This window comes from Solanum stenotomum, chromosome 8 (assembly GCF_019186545.1).
Source record: "Solanum stenotomum isolate F172 chromosome 8, ASM1918654v1, whole genome shotgun sequence".
NCBI classification, from domain to species: Eukaryota; Viridiplantae; Streptophyta; class Magnoliopsida; order Solanales; family Solanaceae; genus Solanum; species Solanum stenotomum.
Window position 1 is genome coordinate 14,421,436 of NC_064289.1, and position 21,904 is coordinate 14,443,339.

General features: G+C 34.9%; 4 protein-coding genes, 1 non-coding gene and 1 pseudogene across 9 annotated transcripts in view; 4 read left to right on the forward strand and 2 right to left on the reverse strand.

Moving 5' to 3' along the window:
* LOC125875055 (inactive poly [ADP-ribose] polymerase RCD1-like) overlaps positions 1 to 4,496 on the forward strand; it is a 485,870-nt gene extending 481,374 nt beyond the window's left edge. The window contains exon 7 of the mRNA XM_049556124.1: positions 4,483 to 4,496. The gene's annotated coding sequence lies outside the window, so the exon portion shown is untranslated. The remainder of the gene's footprint in view (positions 1 to 4,482) is intronic.
* Positions 39 to 4,782, forward strand: LOC125875090 (uncharacterized). Its single transcript, XM_049556171.1, has 2 exons — positions 39 to 408; positions 4,144 to 4,782. Exons 1-2 carry the CDS (start codon positions 205 to 207, stop codon positions 4,378 to 4,380), a joined length of 441 nt encoding a protein of 146 aa, XP_049412128.1. The 5' UTR covers positions 39 to 204; the 3' UTR covers positions 4,381 to 4,782.
* LOC125875346 (U6 spliceosomal RNA) lies at positions 1,398 to 1,498 on the forward strand. Its single transcript, XR_007447409.1, has one exon. It is a non-coding gene; the product is annotated as a U6 spliceosomal RNA (small nuclear RNA).
* A 523-nt stretch (positions 4,783 to 5,305) lies between the features above and the next one.
* LOC125875086 (uncharacterized) lies at positions 5,306 to 10,171 on the reverse strand. 5 transcript variants are annotated; one of them, XR_007447341.1, is made up of 10 exons: positions 10,067 to 10,171; positions 9,739 to 9,843; positions 9,144 to 9,189; positions 8,981 to 9,032; positions 7,673 to 7,768; positions 7,117 to 7,170; positions 6,960 to 7,025; positions 6,131 to 6,209; positions 5,919 to 6,052; positions 5,306 to 5,388 (listed from the first exon to the last, which is right to left on the reverse strand). XR_007447341.1 is itself a non-coding variant. In XM_049556167.1 (9 exons), the coding sequence occupies exons 1-9, from the start codon at positions 10,130 to 10,132 to the stop codon at positions 5,975 to 5,977; spliced, it is 633 nt and encodes a 210-aa protein (XP_049412124.1). In that variant the 5' UTR covers positions 10,133 to 10,171; the 3' UTR covers positions 5,904 to 5,974. The 5 variants fall into 5 exon arrangements, 2 of the variants coding, with proteins under 2 accessions (XP_049412124.1, XP_049412123.1); XR_007447340.1 differs by lacking the exon at positions 5,306 to 5,388 and adding an exon at positions 5,559 to 5,605; XR_007447342.1 differs by lacking the exon at positions 5,306 to 5,388 and adding an exon at positions 5,638 to 5,799.
* Positions 10,172 to 10,580: 409 nt separating this feature from the next.
* LOC125875070 (SAC3 family protein C) lies at positions 10,581 to 17,222 on the reverse strand. Its single transcript, XM_049556141.1, has 9 exons — positions 16,892 to 17,222; positions 16,595 to 16,695; positions 14,138 to 14,359; positions 12,742 to 12,960; positions 12,531 to 12,616; positions 12,337 to 12,433; positions 11,900 to 11,992; positions 11,666 to 11,820; positions 10,581 to 10,884 (listed from the first exon to the last, which is right to left on the reverse strand). Exons 1-9 carry the CDS (start codon positions 17,151 to 17,153, stop codon positions 10,866 to 10,868), a joined length of 1,254 nt encoding a protein of 417 aa, XP_049412098.1. The 5' UTR covers positions 17,154 to 17,222; the 3' UTR covers positions 10,581 to 10,865.
* A 2,166-nt stretch (positions 17,223 to 19,388) lies between these two features.
* Positions 19,389 to 20,816, forward strand: LOC125873528 (uncharacterized; annotated as a pseudogene).
* The last annotated feature ends 1,088 nt before the right edge of the window (positions 20,817 to 21,904 follow it).

Here is a 21,904-nt window from a genome sequence, read left to right on the forward strand (position 1 = left end):
GTTTTCAAAATTTGCACGAGGAAGAAAGTTAAAAAGAAAAAGAAGAAGAGGCAACTTTAGTCCTTTTTTTCAGCTTATCGCACTGTCATCGTCGATCACCAATCAGGACGAAAGACTTATTAAGATCTGCCGCCAATTGTGATTTCAGTGTTGCCGTCGTTTGCCGGTACTTGAAATGCATGTATCTTCTATCTAGCACAAGTGATGGGTATATTTAGGAGATTAGCTGGGCTTCTAGGGTTTTCAAAGGACGAAGGGCACGAAGTGAGAGATGTAGAAGACGAAAACGTAGGACCTCACACTAATCTTCCTCGTAAAGGATTCAGTGTCCCTGTTCAAGTTCCTGTTTCCAGAGATCTACCTGGTCCTATCCTTGTTCAATGTAATAGAGGTGCTGGAGGCGTTCAGGTAATTACTGGAAACAAAAATGAGGAAACTTGCATTTTGAGAACCTGTAATTCTGTTTTAATCATTACTGCTTACAGCTTTCTAGTTTAAATGATCTGTAGACTATAAAAGCCCTTAATACTGTTGAAAATTCAATCAATTATGTATCTATACCAAATTAGTTAGGTCGGCTTAATTAGACTGTGTGCACGCTCAACTGCCAAGTTACTGCTATACGAAAACAGAAAGATAAATCCTGAAGTATAGTTTCTGCCAAACACAACCCAAATAATGATGTAATTGGACTAATATACGTAACGAAAGAGTTACATTTCGCTACTTAGGGAAAATCTGTATTTTGCTTATGCAGTAATTGAAGTTGTAGTTATTCACTGGACTGTAGCAGTTTGGAATTGGAAGTTTCCATGATCAGTGACCTTCTATGAGTGGAAACTATGTTCTTTCTTTTAACTTTCCTTTAGGTCCTGGGAGAGGAGGTTTGATTTTGCACAGCTTGAATCATTTACCTGAAATTTTCTATTTCCTGTTTTGGATTGTTCCAAGTGCACTCCTAGTTTTAGTCTTTTAGAGACATCCTCATTCTTTGCTATTTCTAGGTTCCATGGATGCAAATATTCAGTTTCTCTTCTTTTGCGCTAGGTTTCTGTTAGTACTTAAGGAATGTGCATATCTTACCATATGTAGATCATGATATATATGAAGCTGTCTAACTGCAATGGATCTTCCAGCGTAATCATACAAAACTGTTCTTATGAAGTTTAAACATCCTTGTATGATTTAAGATTTTTAGGTTGTAGCCTTTTGTTCTTTTAGTAATTTTTCGAGATCCTCCTATTGTTTTGTGCAACCAAGCCATAAGATTTTCACCTGCAGACATGATGTGCAGAGAGGAGTCAGATTTTTGCCTACAAATATTGGTTCCTGTGATGGTCTAGGCTATAAGTTTGTCTGGATCACATAAGAGAAGTATATTGAACTAAATAGAGCCAGTCCCTTTAAAGACATCCGATAAAATTGGAACGATACATAAGTTTAGCATAGCCCCTGCACAAAGATGATATGCACAAATCAAGAAATGGTTCAAATAAAGCTTGTCGTTTGCAGGTCCCTCTTATGCTGTTTATGAAATATCCTTGAGGAGAGGTATGGGGCGAGATTATGATGTGTCCTCATTGTTTAGGCCTAATTCTTCAAGTCTCTTCTTTTGTCCAATTAATGAAATTCCATGGAAGAGTGTGTCAAACATAGAACGACATCCGATCTAAAGAAAGAGTTTTGTTCTTCAACTTGGTTGCTAAGTTTTGAAACTTTACAAGTTTAACTTTTAAACATAATCGTTGGGTGGTAAGACGACTCCTCCAACATTTGGTTTCGGGTTATCTTCAGCCTCTTTCTTTTTTATCAGGACAGGTTCTGTTAAGCCACTGAAAACACAGCTCATTTATAACTATCTTCGGTTTTAAAAAAAATTCCATTTGGTGATTGCAAATGCAATATTCGCTTGTTTGTTGGTTTAGATTTTGGGGTATGATGATAGATTCCCTGGAAGGGGTAAGTTGTTTCATTGCTGGCGTCAAGAAGATGTCCCATCTGCATATTTTGGGCTGTTTGGCTAGAAAGGAACAAGACATGCTTTGAGGGGAAACGACCGCAGATTGCTAGAGTAAAAATAGATGTATCAAAAACTTGTTTTTTTTTTTTTTTGGTGTTATAGCAGTACCCTAGATAGGATGGAACAATATTTGGATTTTTTTGATCTTTTAGGGGGGGAATATGTAGTATGAGTGTATGACTGTGGAGATGTTGTAGCTTTGTCTTGTACTTGCTCCTGTAACATCTTGGGACCATATTAATAAAAACTTTTACCCATCAAAAAAAGAAAGATGCAAAATTACTGAAATATTAGATGTTAGCTCCAAACATTGTAGAACATTTAGGCCCGGGGAGCTAATAAGGAAACCAAAAAAAGTGCTGAAGTAACAAAGTCTAGGAAGGGAACAACATTATTTGCAAGGGGTTGGAGTACTCCAACTAAAGAGATACACAAGGCATTTAGCTTTCAGAGAGTTGTTAGGAGTTGAAATGCCTAAATCCTAAACCCTGCAAAGGGAAGGACATTATTATGAAGGATTACTAAGTAGGTTAGGATTTTATTTGCAAGCCTAGATGAGGTGTTGTTAAAGGGTCACTTGAGGTACTATTTATCCTGAAACTAAGTGAAGTCCGAGTTGGACGTTTCATCTCACTTAAGCAGTAATTTTGTGTGGATTCCGAGGCACTAAGGCATAAGAGGCCCCATCTTGAAGAATGTGACACTAAACAATGAATATTGTTGGTACATTGATGTAAAAATTGCTAAGAAAATGTTACGAATGAATGTGTTTTGATCTGGAATATGAAATTAGAATTTAGTTACAGGATTAGAAAGCTGGTCATTAAATTTGAATTCGCCACTAAAAAAATGCATCTTTGCATGTACTCCCTCCGTTTCAAAAAAAATGGCCTAGTTTGACTTGGAACGGAGTTTAAGAAAAGAAAGAATACTTGTTAATCTTGTGGTTCTAAATTAAAGTTATGTCAAATGTACCAAAATGCCCTTTATTCTTGTGGCCTTAAACATGTCACGTGGAAAGTTGAAGTTAAAGTGTTGCCAAAAAAGGAAAGGGGTCATTCTTTTTGAAACACAGTAAAAAGGAAACTAGGTCATTCTTTTTTGAAACACACTAAAAAGGAAACTAGGTCATTCTTTTTTGAAACGGAGTCAGAAATTTAAAATTAGTTTGGACATGATTTTCTTGCTTATACTTCACTTGATGGTGATTTTCTCAACTTGTCAAAATAATATTATTTTTTTTGTGTACGTATTCTCTTTGCATCATACCTGCATATGTATAGTACCTCCATTTCTTCTTCGCTGAAGTCCATACCATAACTGCGCCCTGTGCCTAAAACATGCTTCTTGGACCTTCTACCATATGTGGCTAGGTTTCTAAGTTCCAGGACTTGCTGAGATAAGGCACAAAAGTCCTCCGGGTATCTCCTCACTCCTAGCTTGTTATACATACTGATGACCCTGGGAGATCAGGGTTTTTTTCCAATAACCTTCTGTGGTATGAGCTATGAGGCTATGTGTGCCATCTGATAAAGAGTATTTGAAAGGCGGAAAGAATAGTTATTTCATTAGTTTGTTCTTCATCGTCTTCTTTCGACTTCAAGGACTTCTTAATCCTCTGTATCATACTCAAAGTTCATCTATAGCCAACCTTCCTATCCCTCTAAAACATAAGAAATAGGAAAAAGGCGTCTATAAAAAAATGAATTTCTAGATTAGAGAGTACATGGTAGATTTTCTAATCAATTTAACTTATTGAGACCGTGGTCCTGCTGCATTTTATTAATGCCTGCTGGTGCTTCTTTGATGGAACCTTTGGTGGTTGGTCTCCTTGTGTTAATCGAAATCCTAAAGTTAACAAATAAACCAGAGTGTTTAAGTTTCTTGGTTCATTTTGAATCATATGAGTAAAACTGCGTGTTCTTTGATGGTGAAGAGAGAATGACAGCTTTGTTTGATAGTCCATATCGTGTTCGACTTGTTCATTCATTAAAAATGACTAGTATTTCTTGATTTATGCTGAGTGCATCCTGTTATCTGCTTTTGCTATCTCAGAAATTTAGAATAACTGGTAAGTTTGTGATGCACATCTTTAATAGTTTCACATTTTTCTCCATGCTTAGGGATTGAGATGGTATGCCAAGCGTCTTAGAATAGATGAAGACGGAGATGTGGCAGACGAGTTCCTAAATGAGATCCCACCAGATGCACCTTCTAGTACAGACGAGAATAACAGGAAATTCCGTAAGTTTGAATTGAAGTACACTACAAAGCCTGCGAAGGTAACAAGCCAGGCACTCTCAGCAGCAGGAAAAATTAAATATCGTGTGGAATATCAAGGCAAATTGGAGTGGATTTGAAGACTTACTCTGGGTAGTCATTGCATTTGAGATGGGGATTTCAGTAACATGACTGCTACGCAGCTTGCTTGATATTTTTGCTTTATTCTGAAGGACTAACAGTGTGTTTATGTGGGGTGGTATTGATTGGGGATTCAGTTTCCTGTTGGCTCTGATTTGTGAGAAGCTGGTGCCAGGAAGCGATGAAACGCAAAACAGTATGATTTTGCTCTTAAAACTTCCGGTATACACATGCTATTGAACTTTCAAGAACATCATGTCTTGTTAGCTATTCACTGTATCCTTGTATGTATTGAGAAGGGCATAAATGACAACATCCAACAAGCACTTTTGTAGAGTTCCATTTTCCTGTTCTAACCATAAGACTACGGTATTATAGTGGTTTATTTGATAAATTGTTTATTGCAACCATAAAGGTTGAAATCTTTTTTAGTTTTTTCAGCAATACACTGTAGTTTGCTAATCTTATTTGTGTTGCTTGTTTGAATTTATGAATGTCGAATGGCCAACATGTTTAGTACAAGGATTTTACTCATGGATACATTATGCGTTAAACAACATTTTTCCTGTGTGGAATTTATCCTTGTCTATCAAGCGAATTTCGGTTAATTTGGAAACAGTTGCTTCAGGTTGTTATATTCGGAAATGTTATATATAAGAAACGATTAGGGTGAGAGACTTATCCGCGAGGCTTTTAGTTTATATTTGCTTTCTAGGTTCCTGGAGACCAGCAAGTGGCACTTTTAAGGTTCCAGCTTCTCTAGCAGTAGAAACATCATTCTTGAACAACTTTGTTTTTCCAGACTACTTGTGGCAAATCTGAGACTTTACTTTTTGCGTTGGGTATAAGGTATCAATATCCACCATGTGCTACAATAATTTGAAGATACTAAGGTAAATATCTACTCTATGCTTCCTGGTTAAACTTTGTGAGTGAAAATTGAATTCAGGAAAAGGAAATAGGGGCTGTGTTGAAGAGGAATCTCCATTTTGCTTTTCCTTACACTACTGCATTTGGAAAGTTTTAACAGAAAACAGATGAGAGAGAGAAGAGATAATCTAAATATAATCATCAACAATCCATATGAACATTTAAACGTAAGTATATTGTCAGTTTGCACATTATGACAACCAATACCAAAGGATGACTTCAGTATTTCAGACAGAAGTATTTCTCATTGACTAGTTGATTACTCAAACAGTAAGAGAGCTTCGATTGCATCTCCTACAGATTACATGACGAAGGCTACTTCAAAGATACACAAGCTTAGCACTACAAGACAACACCATTTGCAAGCAATTCTTGGCAACGAGATACAAGTATTTTCAATACTACTATCATGATAAAAAGTCGGAAGGGTATGCATCATCTTTTGTCAGATCGTCCAAGGCCACGTACAAAATTTGCATGGAAAGTGACTGAAGATGAAATACAAGAGAAATTAGCCTACGAGTTTCCTAAACGTAATAATGAAAAGAAACAATGACAAAACTGAAAACAGGGTGATTAGAGTTGTGCTCTCCTGAACAAGCATTACCTTCAGCAGAAGAACTCGGTAGATCCCCACTTGGATGGATGAACAACAGAAAATTTTCACGCCCAGAGTAATGTAATTATGAGAAACAGCATAAAAGCCAAAGCAAAGCAAAACCCGGCAACAACTGCGAAAGCCTGGATTACAAGATCACATGGTGAATTGCAAAAACCTTGTTACAATGACGATCCCAGAAAACTCAAAATTTCACTTACTTTCCCTTGTGATTCAAACTTCATCTTGGTTGTAAACCATGATAATCCTGTGTCCACAAAAGGAGCGAGAGCTAAAGCCCTACAGAGTCAGAACATTGCCAGATATCAAATCCTCAAAGATAAGATACATACCATGTGGAAGAGCTAAAAAGTTTCTGCAGAGCTGATTTTTGAAGACTGAACCTCATACTGAAGAGAATATAAAAAAATAAACAAAATTGTGTAACAACACAAAAATTAATTAATATACAACCAGATTAATTCTATATAAAACATGATCAGCAATTCCTCTTTTATTATCGTTTGGTGGGGAAAATCTATAAGGATGGAAGAAAGGTATACAACCTAAGCATGTCCAAAGATGCAAATCTATGTCAAAGTATATGATGCAAAAACAAATTATTCACTCCTAGAAACATGGGATGGTAAGGATTGACTCACAGGTCACAGCTCATAATTACAATGTTTCTCATACAAAATAATCTGTAGAAGTCAAATATCTCTCAAGACAGAAAATCCATTGGTGTCATTTGAAGAGAGAAATACTCATCTCATTTTGTTGCTACGTCTGCTGAATGAATTCTACATGAACAGGAACTTATCATGTTTATGCTGTTCTTCTATCGGTAATTTTATCAGATGCAAAATATCAGTATTAAGAAGCTGATCTAAGTTGTAGCATCGTAGGCCAAACTGTCCTCTTCTCTATCTATCCTTCATCACTTTGTTTTATATGAATGTTCACTTCTAACACTAAGTCCCAAACGAAAGGCTTGAGGACTCATAGTATTTTACTCTGTGGCAAACATGTGCAGCATTAGATTCTTACCCGCCTGCTCGGACAATCTTTGTAACCTGGCTACCAGCCCATACCATGGCCATTACTTTGAGAAACCTGCAGATGATGTGGAACTACTAAAATTTTCTCCAAAGAAAACAGAACATAAATCTACCAGAAAAGAAAAGAACCCATAAGCTACAGTTACCGTTCAACTGCTGCAAGGTAACCCATTCTTCCAGGTGATGGAGCAACATAAAACCTAGGAAAAAAGCAAAAATGCTGATGAGAATGAGATGGATAAACCATATGCTATTGTGTAGCAGAGCAGTTGTATAATGCAGTCTGAAATAGTCCGACAGGTAGATGTAATTCTGGTCTTTCAACAAATTTTGAGACTTGCTTCAAATAGGATCAAAATATTGTATATATTTTCTCTGCCGCTTGGTAATATTGCTGTTATCAACTACCGCTTAATACTTATTAGGCTTATTGCCTCCGGACACAAACTGGTTTTCACATTGAGTATTGACAAGAATATCTTTTTCATTCTATTTATGGAGGTTTGCCTATGAACTTGAAAAATGAATTTCTCTCACAGGGTAAAACTTGGGTTAGGTAAGAATCTCCACATTCAGGCTTATAAGTTTTCTAAAGAGCGAATGCTGGTGGAAATAGTGTATCGCTGGTCAATAATACTATAAAAGATTGGAATAAGAAATACAAACAACTATTGGTTATGTTGTTCATATCACTTGACATACCACACAATAAGAAAGGTAGTAAGGTAGTATGCAGTATTTAGTAGTCCATATGATAATACTCCTGCAACACCATATCTTCTCAATCTCGTCAGAACCCTGATATCCAGCAAGGGAAAAAAGTTAGATCTCAACATTAGGTGTTCCACCAGATATTGCTAGTGTTAACCTCGGCTGCTCAGCATAACAAAGACGTAAAGTGAAAGCAAATTCATCCGTCCATTCCAGAAGAGATAAGAAACATATACCAAGATCAGAGCAAAATTTTATGTCAATAATTGAGAAAGGGATGAGGAACAAGATGTTAATTAAACTTGAAAATGTGGCCCCTATCATAAGTTTAAAAACACATGACCCAATAGGCGATAAAGAATATTAGTACAGTCCATAAGGAGTTATGGACAAATAAAATTCTCCTGCAGGTTCCTTTTTCAATATTTTGATAATTGTAAGAAATTTCAATTAGCCTTCCACACAATGCTATGCTTCATTGAGAAAGGAAGGAACTTCTCCATCAGTTATCCGATCCAAACAGAGGAGATTTTATATTAAAGGAAAAGGGGACAATTTTTCCTTGTACTATTTGATATTGAGCAACTTTCCCATCCATTTGATTTTTGGTCTAATATTATCCCTGTTGCCAGACAAAGTCTCAATTTTGCCCTTACCTCTAACAAAGCTCCAATGTGAGCCAAATTTTGAACCATAGTCAAAAGTTTAAGGGTAAATCTTTGCCCTGAAGAATCTGGACATGTGGACTCCACGCATTTCACACTGGAGCTCCAATAATGGAAAGGAAAAATATGAGATGATTTGCTAGTGGCAAGGGCATGATTAAACCAAAAGTCAATCGAAGGGAAAATTTGCTCAATTTCAGATGGTATAGGAGCAACTTTGGATTTTCCCTATATTAAAACAATTCTTTCACCAAATTTCTGCTGCTTCTGAGATCCTCTATCGTATCTCTCCCATTTCACAAGTAGTTAACTGGTACGAACTCTTAAGACAATACATTTTAGTACATAGAAGGAGGATTGTGCCTATAACAGTATAAGAAATGATTAGCTCATCATAGTGGAGTCATCGTTAAACAGCGTAGCACTCCTTCAACTTATGAACACTCACTCCATTTAAGTAACTACTCATCTTGTCACTGCTCTAACAAAGAGACATATTACACAAACACTAACTAATCCACAAGCGAAGCATATACAAAATACAGAAACATCGAACATAAATGCATAGATAGCACTTTCAACTGTCTCAAATTTTTCGAGACACTGTCAAAGCAGCGCAAAAAGTAGCACTTACGTGTTTGATGTGGGTGATTCAGTTTGACTAGTTTCATCTTTTTCTACAGTACCTAGCATTGTTTGAAAGTAAGGCCAATTACACGGTTTAGTTGGTAGGGAAATGATAAAATACGCACTGTTAGGAAGATATCAAATACACATTTTACTTTTTAGGATAATACCTTTTTGATCTAGAGGACTATTTTGAAATTCTGGTGACTCGTAAACCTTGCCTTGCAAAACAGTAGAGAGGTTAGCTATGAGATAAATCACTACATCATGAATAATAGTAGGGACTTCTTATGGATAAGAATGGGGAAACATTAAAATGAAGACTAATGAAAGACATTGATATTCTGAATAGAATTATTCAAAGCTACTATGTATTATTAATTTTAAATGTGTGTGCATTCCCTGATATGACAACCAATAACAACTGCACCTAAATTCCAAACTAGTTGAGGTTTGCTATATGAATCCCCTATGTCCACTCCGCTTCATTTTGGCGTGTTTCCTTCGATTACTCAATAATTTGTTTTTTAGGAAGCATACCAGTTTTGGCATGAATGAGGTGAGGTCGATCATTCCAAATAGAAGAATTCTAGCTACAAAGGAGATTGGTGCTTAAAGGAATGAAAGAACTATGCAACTCAGGAAAGAAAACTTGAAAATTGAACTATATATAGAAAAAGACATTATTTTTATGACACACCAAAAAGGAAAGTAAGAGACTTAAATTGCCAAGGAGGTAGTAGCAAAAAGAAAACAGGAAATTACATTATGATCACTATTAACAGAGCAGAGACGAAGCAGATGCCTGGAAGGGAACTGTTTTTGCCGCAGGTACAAATGACGAGTGCAGAGCACGTTGGAAATGCTAACCTTCACAAATGAAATTAAACAAAAAATTGTCATATATCAACAACGTCTTAATAAAAAAAATTCAAAATTCCAAATATTTTTGTTCAGATTGAAGATCCACTATGCTTTATCAAACTCACATTGAAAAGAAGAAAAAGCGGTTAATATTATTTGTTTTTCTAAATGGAAAATACGAAATACAAATTGGTGCAATTGAATAAGAATTGACAGGAGAAGGGCTTACATGGCGGTGGAGAGGTAATGAAGAGCGAAGGGATGAGGAGAGTGTAATGCTAAGAGGAGAAGACATGAGCAATTCAGAAGCTAAACGGAGAAAAAGAATATCATAAATCGCTCTTTGGGAATGAGAAATACTGTACGGGATAATACATTGTGCTTTTAATTCGTCTTATATATCTATCTGCAGTAAAGGTATTTTTTCTTTGCTAAATGGAGTTTCTAGAGAATCGATTTTTTCTCTGATTATACCCTAGGTTTTTTTAGACGCCATACTTATATATTGTTGTTACAGACAATTTGTGTTTGATCAATTATTTAAAACACTTCTGTTAGCATTGATAAATTAAAAAAAATACTATTGTCACTCTCTCCATGAGTGTTTTTGAACTATATGTGCAAAAAAAAGAACATACGAAATTTTACTTTGCATAGTATTACTGAAAAAATAAATAATTTGAGACTTCAATTAATACATAAATTAGACTTGAAAACAGATTCTTCCTCTTCTCCATCCATATACATATGAAGTAGATATAATGCCTCGCGAAGAGAGGAACTGTGAGGGTGAAACATTTACAATTAGATTCCAGAAATATGCAAAATACAAATTGTTATTTTTTTCGGTTCATATAATACAAACTTTAAAACACATCTAATTGGCATTGAGCAACATTAAAATTACTGTTAAGTAAATTTGATCTAGAGCTCCAGTGTTCTTATGAATCCAACCAGCTTAACAGCTTTATCGTCTCGGCAAATTGAATGCTTTCGGACAAATTTTCATCCCTGAACCATCAAAGCTCTTACAGTTCAACAGAAAACCTGAAACACTAAAGGTTGATTAGCTTGGGGAATCTGCACAATGATAGGGTTCTCTGAACTGTATATTCAGGTACCATTAAGTTCGGGGTAATACAACCATGAAAAACAAAATCTCAAGTACTTCAAAAAATTATGCCAAAAAGATCAATCATTCAACCCTGGCATCAGATAGTAAAAGTGCAACTAAATAGTTACTCCCTTAATCCCAATTTTATGTGATGGCTTTTGACTGGGGATGGAGTATTAAGAATGAGAAGAAGACTACTGAAATTTGTAGTCTAAAATAAGCATTAATAATTTATCTGGTTATAAATCATCTCATTAAAGGTAAAATGAGAATTTTAAAGTTAAATTGTTAGTGAATGTAGAAAGATGTCTTCTTTTTAGGAACGACTAAAAAAGAAAAGCCGTCTAATGCAAATGCTTACATCGAGAGGGTTATTTCATGGCTTGCCATCTGAAGACCCATATGTTCATCTAAGTAAAGAGGTGTCACACAAACTGGGACAAAGTGAATAGTATCTTTAAGTCCTTTTAAGTCAGTAGCAGAAGAAAGTTAATTATATATCCATCTACATACATACACGAGAATTCTTTTAGCAACATGAATACATGATGGTGGACTTTATTGATGAATTTCTCCATATCTACAGATCCTTCACGCAAGTACAAGGTATTATTTGGATTTCCACATATTCTACTTTGGCGTGGTAACTGAGAGCTCATCAACGAGTTGAATTGTTTATGTAGGGGGATGAATGAAGAAATTTGTAGGACTCACCTCTCAAACCGTTCTGATTCCAGAGGATAATACTTGTGCAGCCCTCCCTTTGGATGGATAAGAGTTGTTTGCTTGGTAGGCAAGCAGCTATTTCCTTCTTCGTCGACGGAGGTTTGAAGGCCACTGTCATTGCAGAAAGATGCTACATCCCATTCCTGAATAACCATACATTAGAGCAGCCAAACCAGATTGTGAAGAGCTGAACTTTTTCAGCTAGTCAAAATAGAATTTTACCTTCATCATTAGGAGTTTGGAAAGAGTCGCCAAGGGAAAAGGCTGAGGCTTGTATCCTCCATAATTCACACAGGAAATAGCTAGTGCTCGAACCTTAGTAATGCAAATGGAGCAAATTAAGGTGAATCAATTTATCCAAAAATAAAAAAGAAAGATAATAAAAGTTACAAAGGAACCCTATTTACAAAGTGGTGATATTTGTGAAAGCACTAACAATGGATCATTTGGTTTCGCATTAGCTAGGGATGTTTCACACTATAAGTTAAAGTCTGCCATTACAGACCAGCCTCAGTTTCCAGTTTCTTCAAAGTAAGAAGCACACTCATATGGTAGGAGAAGGATCAAACCCCAATTATATTCCAACAGTGACGGAAAGTGGGAGTGGTGAATAGATATTTATCAGGTAAATGAGAGAGAGCATATATACAAGAACTCACCTCATTGATAGAAGGTTCAATAATACAATACTGCAAGTAGGATGCCTCGGACTCAGTTGTATGAATAAATTTCTTGTAGAAGCCCAATTTAAAGTATCTGCCACAAAATAAGAAGTAAAAGTTGACCTTCCCATGTACAATAATAAATGTATTCTACTATCAACGGTAATTGATACTAAATGCCATTGATCTACCTCAAGATCTTCCGAGCAAAATTCATTTCTGTCGACTTCATAATGTGAGAAGGAACACGGCGAAACCATAAAGATAGTGTCTCCCCCTGCAAATCAAGTAGTACAATGTTTAGTGAAACTGAACAACAAAATGGTCTCTGAGTAAGCACCTGATATTCAACTGCAACTCACAATCTTTGATAAATACAACGATAGTATAAAAAAACGTAACTGTTCCTTGGGTTTTGGAATCAAGGTGGAGAAGCACATAAAAGGAAAAAAAGTCAGCTTCATTTTCGAAGATGGACGCTGTAGTTCGATTTGCTTCATAAAGATTAAATAAAGTCGCCAATGCCTTCGTTAGCTGCTCCATGTTGAGGTATGACAGCGAAGAAATATTTGAACCGCTACATCTTCTAAGTTTATGCTGGGAAATTATATGGAATTTAACCTGTGGAGAAAAATGTATTAAAGCTACATAATTCTGAACTTTCTGCAGTTATACTAACAGAAGGATCACTTGAACATTTTAAGCCTAGACTCCATTAAATTAAATAATTTTGCTTCGTTTCCTAAATAAGAAGCCTCTTCATCATTACAACCAGCCAAACAAAAGATCAACAAAGAAGGGGGTACTACGAATAAAGAGGAGGGAAATTTGCAATAAAATAGAAAATATATCAAACCACCAGCCTAGACAATAGCTCCCATAACAATGTTATCCATCTGCTGTAAAAGGTATGAAGTTACATCCATCTCAAAAGAATTCTACCAAAACTCCTAATGCCTACGTGGATCGGTAACCCTTGATACAAGTATCTCAGCTACTGCAGTTGCAATGGCATGTTTTTAAGACTACAAGAGTCGGTATATTTTTGGTGTGTTATATATACTTTTAGCTCAAGACACAAGAATCAAAAGTCTTAAACTAAGACCCATAAAATAAAATAGAGGGAGTATATCTAGATCAAGAAAAGTTTGTTATATGGTAAAATGTTTCTAAATTTACCACATGTCTACATTCATTGTATTAAATAACTGAACATGCAGAGTATTTAATGTGGTATTTTAAAATACTCTCTACACTGCAGGAGAACAAATACTTACCCTATAAATAGCGAACAATCGCCTACCTTATTGTATTAGATGAGGATTCCGATATCAAGGTCCCCTACTGTGTAATGTGAACAATCAAGTCAGTAATATTCCTTAACCCGCCCCCCGCCTTTTTTTTTTGTTTGAGGAAAGGTAAAGAAAATCATTAACAAAAGCACCCTGAAGGTGCATAATTACAAAAGCTATTTACAACAGAATTCTTGCTCCCTAAAATAGACAGGGAACTGATGAAGTTATGCAAGAAACTAGCAGTAGGATAACACGGACAAGCGGTTAAGGTAGCGTAATGGCTAAATTTGTATCAATAAATAGTTTACGAATTGTATATAGTAGCGGATACACCATCCACATCTAACAGCATATCCACTTCTTATTATCAATTCAATTCATCTTTTGAATTCATTTTACAAAAGATGCAACAATATCATGATTCATACATCTACATATATGTATATCATTCCAGCTCTAATTCAAGTTCTTTTGAATAAGATAACCTGAATAAATAAGCATACCATTCTCTCATACATAGAGACCACTCGACTGCAAGAGATATTTTGCATACTCAGATCTTGTCTAATGGACCTCATCCTATCAAAGATAAAGTCATGAACCACCTCAAAGGGATGCTCAGTAGAGTCCAGCAAGTTACACAGATAGTTCAAAGTATCTTCCAACACCGAGAGAGGCCTCACATCAGAATCTTGCAAAGTCTTTACGGATATAGTTCTGCAGAACTAACAAAGAGAAATTCAATAAACCATCATTTAACAAAGACTGAAGTTGTGAATAAAATTTAGGAAAGATCAAAAGCATGTAGACAGAATCTAAGATCACTTTCGCCACAACTAACACTGGATTTATAAGTACAGATTGTAGAAGAGAAGATTGCTCATATATGCTGTAAGTAAAAAAACGTATTAATTATGTATCAAGTCAAGTTTAAACCTTAGTCCCACACACAAACGGGGTGAATTAGCCTGGACAAAAGTCACTTGCACATGGACTTCATTATGTTTAGAACTCCAGCAATTTTTGGCTGGGATGGGATTGAATCTTGATTTCTTTTTTGTTTGAAAGAAATGATGTTACTGACTATGGTACATTATAATGGAAATAGGAAAACTTTTAAGATATGAACATGCTATTCTTTTTTGACCATTGAAATAAAATTCCATTGTCTTCAAACGAAGCAAAAGAAATACTGTTTGGAATCTTTAGTACTGCTCTGGGGTATATTTCAACATGATAAAAATGAGAATGTTTAGCGATAGATATTTGTTTACCCCTTCAGAGCTCAGCATTTTATCAATGTTGCAAGTCCAGTTTGTTTTGAAACTTATTGCACAAAATTACTTTTGTCCAAGTGACTTTGTGAGGTTTTCTATCCTCTCTAACATTATTGAGTAGCATATCTATTTAATGCTTTTAGCTACGGACTGTAATGTTAATAATTCTTACATGTGAAAGCTGAAGCAGGTGGCCTTCTACCTCCAAAATTAACAAGGAAGGCCACAGTGTTATCAAAGGCGAAAAGCGCAAAAAAGCTCTAAGATCCGTGGGGGCTTTAAGTGCAAAGCGCAAATAAAGCGTGGGCTTTAATGAAAAAAAGCGCAAAGGGAGAAAAAAATACAAATATATATGTTTAGTCCAAGACTAATAATTATAAACATGAATGACACATTTATGACCAAAGAAATTGAAAAAATTTATGATAAAGTGAAATATCAATTGTTTAGTGTCACTTCTTCATAAGAGGCTCATTGGCAAGGAAAAGTTAGTCTTTTGAACCTTGATGACGACACTGAAGCGCACAAAAAGCGAGGCGAAGCGCTCAACATGGTTTGAGCCTCGCTTCAGGGCTTAAGCGCGCCTTTGATAACACTCAAGGGCCTTCTAACTCCCAGGGAAAAAGCATTTTCTGTTATCCACGATGAAAATTGAGCCTTGGCTTGGATAGTATTAACCATTTGGCACTAATATCTAAAATTTGGCAGTACGTAGTCAATGCATGGTAGGGAAAATTGTTTGGTATCAGATAAGTCACCAACTTTTTTCTACTTCCTTATATTAAATTGCTTTACATTTGTCGTATTCTCCAGCTGTTTCTTCATCTCTTTTACAGAACCTCAAAACTGGAGAGTCACTTAGTGTCTTAGTCTACCGTCTAACAGTCTATTATTGTATTCATACATTGTAGCATTGTAAAACTGTTATATGACAGTCCAAAACTAAATATTAACTTTTATGTCCCAAATGGCAACACAAGCACAACCTATCACCTGTATTATCAGTGAAGATTAAAACATTTTCCGTATGATCCATTACTATGCATAGATGATCACAAGTTGGCCATATTAAATGCTTGATGAGCTATTACAATTTAGACTGTTTCCACATATTGGACAAGCTGGTTACGAACTAGAAATGTTTTGTGAAGTGAAACATAGAGCAAGTTCAGTTCAGCTGATCAAACAAATTAATAGAGTATCAACTACACCTCAATATGAATCCAGTTGGGGTTAGCTACGTGAACTGTGTACCCGCTGGCTATTTTAGTATTCAGAAGATTCATAATTCTTTCTCTGGTCATCAACCTACAAACCTTCTTCTTTTAACTGGACTTGAGACTAGTTATCCTTGGAATTCAGTTGATCAAACAAACAGGGTAAAGAAATAACTAATCAAAATTATTCCTCCTACGTGCTAGCATACCCAAAATGTTACTAATTCATTTCAATTTATTTGTCTTACTTTCTCTTTCAATTCGTTTTAAAAAGAATGTCTCTTTACTTTATTGGCAACTCTTTAATTTCAACACTTCATGTTCAAGTCCACGAGATGACATTGTGATACATTTTTACATATCTTTAATCAAAGACCAGAAGATTCAAAGTGTTATTTATTTATTTTCTTAAATTTTGTGTCAAGTCAAAAATAGACAAGCAAATTGAACGGGAGGGAGGGAGTACCTTTTTAACAGCAAGGCTTGGTGATGATTGACGAGGATTTCCATGTAGCCTCTCAAACACAGCTAAGTCTCGCAGCCTTTCTCGCTTTTCCCTCTCCTCAACTGCATTTTTTTTAAAGAAAAAATACTAAACTTATTTAACAGGTTCACACGGTCCAGGATTTAAAGGCAGTAGAAGCACCTCCTTCTAGAGTTTACTTCAAATTGATAGTTTATGCATTTATTGGTTTAATTCCGTTTTAGCGCACATAAAAAAAAAAAAAAAACCATAAAGGAAAAAAGTAGAGAATTGGTGTACCAGGACACATGAAAGGGCAAGTTCCAACTAAATTCTGAATGTCATCAATATCTTCATCAATGGATTTATCCCAACTGCTTGAGCTCGTCTTCTTGTCGGAAGCGTTGTTCTCAATTTGGGTACTATTAGGCGTAGAAAAATTGACATTTTTGGTGTGGTGGGACTGAGAGTTGCGGGAAGGTTGAGAAGGATGGAAGGATCTGGAAGAAGAAGAGGAAAAATTGGGTCTTGGCCTGTACGGAGGTTGACTCCTTCCGGCCATGGCTCGGCGTCTACTTCACTAGCTGATCGGAAAAAGAAGAACGAGCGACACCGTCCTACTATAAAATTGCTTCCAGAAAAAGGGTCAAAATTGCCGCCGAACTATGCGAAATACACCATTTATATCCTCCATTACATTTTGGGATTAAAAATATCCCGCAGTTATCTCAGGAGACCACAAATTGTAATGACCCTAAAGGTCATTTTTGGAAATTTTCATAAAATGACTGTTTTACCCCTTCCGATAGTTGCCCCGAGTCCTAATTATTGTATTTTCGAAGTTGGTTTGAAGGAAAATTGATGAAAAGTTNGCTCCAACAACCATTCGCTAGTAAAACCTATTTTTTCAACAAAAAAATATGATAATTAATTTTCGATTGCGACCTAATTTTCTAAAATAAATAACTTGTAATATCCATATTAAAAACATCCAATATTATTACGAAAAATAATCAAAATTACTTCTCGATTCAAATCTCCTACTATATATATAATGCATCATTGTACATTTTATACATTTACATATGACATAAAAATAAAACATATAGACTTAATCGATATCATATTTGGTTTTTTAAAAACAATGAAGAAAAAAACACAAAATTAGAATTTAATGTTAAAAACTTTTAGTGACGATTTTCTGGGCTTTTGTGGCGACTATTGTTGCCGCTAAAGGTCTAGTTCTTTTGTAGTGAATCCTAGTTGGCAACGCTTAGGTGAAAGGATTAGTCCCACGTGGCTTGCCATGTCAACAAAAATTTGGGGTGTTAACTCTTGAGGGTATTTGTGGTCTCTTAGGATAACATCAGGGGCATTTTTTATCCCAAAATGTAACGAAGGGTATAAATGGTCTATTTCATATAATTTGGGGGCAATTTTGACCCTTTTCCGAATTGCTTCAGTACCCCCTGAACTTTCGGTGGAGACAATTAAATGAAACGTGTTAATTAAGTCTTACTTTGGTTTTTAGTGACACTTTGACCAAGAAATTATCAAATCTATTTTAAAATGTAATTAAGTAAATCTGGGATTAAATACACATTTTCAAAACTTTCTAATCTTTTATAAAATACAAAGAAAACACTTCATTTTTTAAGTTTTTACAATTCTATCCAAACCATTTAAAAAAAAAGTAAAAGAAAATAGAATTTTCTGTTCTTCTCCCAACGTTCTCTCTTCTCTTTTTCTTCTTCCTTAGAAAATCCAAAAATCTACTATCAAAATAATATTCTCTCCCATTATCTTATCTTCCTCCTCATCTCCGACCGTGACTCTCTCATCTTTCTGAACTGAAGATTGTGTTCAAGTTAAAATGAGTAAGTCATTTTTTTGAAAGATTTTACAATTTTCGAACAATACTAAGTTTTTTTCTTGGGTTAATGAACAATAAATCGTTTTATAGATGTGAAAATTGAATAATGGTGTAATGGTAGCTATTATTTATTGTTTTTGAAAGAAAATCAACAAACCCAAAAAAGCCCTAATTTTGAGAAAATGTATATGTATTGTTAACATTCAGTGAAAATTCGTTTTTTTTGTTGCTTTTGTTGTTCTTTTTGTGACCATTTTGTTCATATGATTTTAGAAATATAGTCTTGTTCAGTTGTCCAACATATATTTCATTTGTTGAAAGATGTGTCGTATGTTGCTACATTTTAGTGATATGTTGATTTGCTACATTTTAGTGATATATTGGTATATATTCCAACAGAGTTGTCATATGTTGAAACATATCACCTATGTGCTAGGGCAACAAAATGGTCATCTATAATAATAGAAGATTAATCTGTGGCACATGAAGATTCATTTGTGGCCACAGAAGATTCATTTGTGGCAACAGAAGGTACATATGTGGCAACATAATATCCATCTGTGTCAACATAAGTATAAATTGCTATCCATTATTATTTTATAATCAATTGTAAACTCTCAACCTATTTTTATTTACCTTGTAGATGAAATGATACAAGAAGATTCATCCATGACAACAACTCAATCTTTTATTGGTATTGCTTCCTCTTCTAACATCAAATGCTCTTTTTGTCTATGCGAAGAATGTGAGCAGCAACACGATTATTTTATTAGTCGTGTTAAAGAACTGACTGATATTTTTAAGGAAATTACTTATAATAATGATGTCCATACATCCAAGAAGATTTCACAGCTTTTGAAGTGTAGAAGGTTGAAAAAATCTATTTTCCAATCACTATCTATAATTAGTGAAAGAAAAAAATCAATGACTACTGCTCGAGTATCACACTCAAACCCAAAAGGTAAGGAGAATGAGAAGGAGAAGGAGAAGGAGAAGGAGGAGGAGGAGGAGGAGAAGGAGAAGGAGCAAGAGGAGAAGGAGAAAGTGAAAAAGAAAGCGAAAGAGAAAGAGAAAGAGAAGAAAGTTGAAGTCGTCAGTTATGATGTGAAGCAACAATATCCATTTGAAGGTTTTAACATTGACGACGAGGGTCCAACTGAACTAATGTCATCCTTCTCGCAATGGATAAACGAGGATTTTTACAAGCATTATGCAAAAAAGTAAAGTCGTTCAACTATTATTAGTATTTCTTTTTGTTGTCCACTAAATATTTATTTATAATAATTACAAAATTGCAGAAAAGACAAGGACGATCACTACTTAGCCAATTGCTCGAATCTTTAGTTCAAACAACTTGATTTTGTATTTGCATTTCCAAAGAAGAATGACTGTTACGTAATGTCTCAACCCAATAAGTATTGGACTGATGAGGAAAATTCATGTCCACTTTTATCTTTTGATTAAGACATAAATACATACAAATGAATTGATACATAAATACACTTGTTAATGCATCTGTGCAGTATGTGGATGTCATTTTATACTATTTGCGGAAGAAGTCGAAGCAACTGAGTCATTCTAAATATTGATATACCACTACTAATTGTTTTTTCAAAACATACATTGACAATGTCAGTGTTGTTCCTGAATATGAGAATAAAATCGTTAGCACTATCAAAGGGTTTGGTATACCTGCTGGACTGCCTTGGCACCTCATAGATGAGGTTTATGTCCCTGTAAATTGTAATGGGGAGTTTCATTAGGTCTTGACAGACGTTGTATTGAAGGAACGACACATAACGGTGTATGATTCGATGTCCTCATCTAGGACTAACAAAAAATTATGCACCGAGATTCAAAAATTGTCTACAATGTTGTCAAAGTATCTTGAATCCAGCGAATTTTATGAGCAAAAAGACCGAACCAACTGGTCAGTTCTTGAATCTTACCAGGGCAAGAAAAAATCTCACTCATTCGAAGTCATACATATTACTAGTATTGCCCAACAAGCAAGCAATAGTCTGTAAGTAGTATCACATTTTTTTTTAGTCTTACCACTATCGAAATGTGATGTTAATATTAGGTTTATTATATTTTCTAATTGATGATATACCATGCAGTGATTGTGGAGTTTTTGTAGCTGCATACACTGAGTTTTTGAGTGATGGACTACAAATACCATCTGATGGAATTATTTCTCAATCCCTTCGCTTGAGATATGCTTCACTCCTATGGAATTATGGGATTTTAAAGGCTCGGAGTGGCTATGCTAATAACAATGAAGACTCACAGAGGCCTAGACCTAAAAAAGCAAAGTTCGATGAAAATGTTGTGGTTACCACCATTGATTAGATTGATGGTTATGTATATTATTGTGAATTACCTTTTTGTTGATAAGTTGTATAAAATAATTGGTGAAGTGTTGATTTTTGCTGATAATATTAATATTAATGATTATTATTATTATTTTGTTTGAACAAATGTCAATTATGATGGAAAGGAAGAAATGTGGTGTATGTGGCAACATATATAACCTCTGTTGTAAAAAACACCACAGAATTATCTGCATGTTTCCCAACAGAAAGGATACATGTGGTAACATATGTCACAGAAAAAAGATATGTGGTAACATATGTCACAGAAAGGAGATATGTGGCAACATTATATTGTCATCAATTGTTCATTTTTGTTGATAATATTAATATTAATAACTATTAATATTATTTTTATTTTGTTGGAACAAATGTCAATTATGATGGAAAGAAAGAAATGTGGTGTCTGTGGCAACATATATAACCTATGTTGTAAAAAACACCACAGAATTATATGCATGTGCCTCAACAGAAAGGATATATGTGGCAACATATGTCATACTTTGAATTGTCAAAATTCAAAAAAAAATAAAATTGAAAAGGTTTAAAACAATTGTCCCTTCATTTTTCCCTCTCTCCTCTTCTCTATAAAAGATCAAAGGTCATTTCATATTCCAAATTTAATTTAATTTTACTAATTTTCGTTTTCTTTTCTCTTCTTTCCTTCCTTTCTCTCATTCCATTATTCCTTCACAGATCAAGGTTTGTTGTTGCGATATTTTCTACAACATCAGTGGTAATCTGTTGCGATCCAGCAAGGCGGCGTTGCCCTCATCATTTCTAGTTTATCGTTGATATCTTGTTAGGTAAAATTTAATTAGGGTTTTGAGAAATACTTACTGATATTAAATCAGGATGTTTTTAGTGGTTTTATCACTTATTTGTTTGTAGGATGGTTGGATAGTTATTCCTTTTGTTTGTAGGATGGTTGAATAGTTATTCCTTAATTTGTAATTCGTTGGTTAGGGTTTATGGAGGGTTTTGTGGTTTGTTGGTTGGTTCATGTGTGGTATTGAATTGTATTTGTTGTTTGTGTTGTTGTTTGTGTTGTGTTTGGTTGTTGTTATT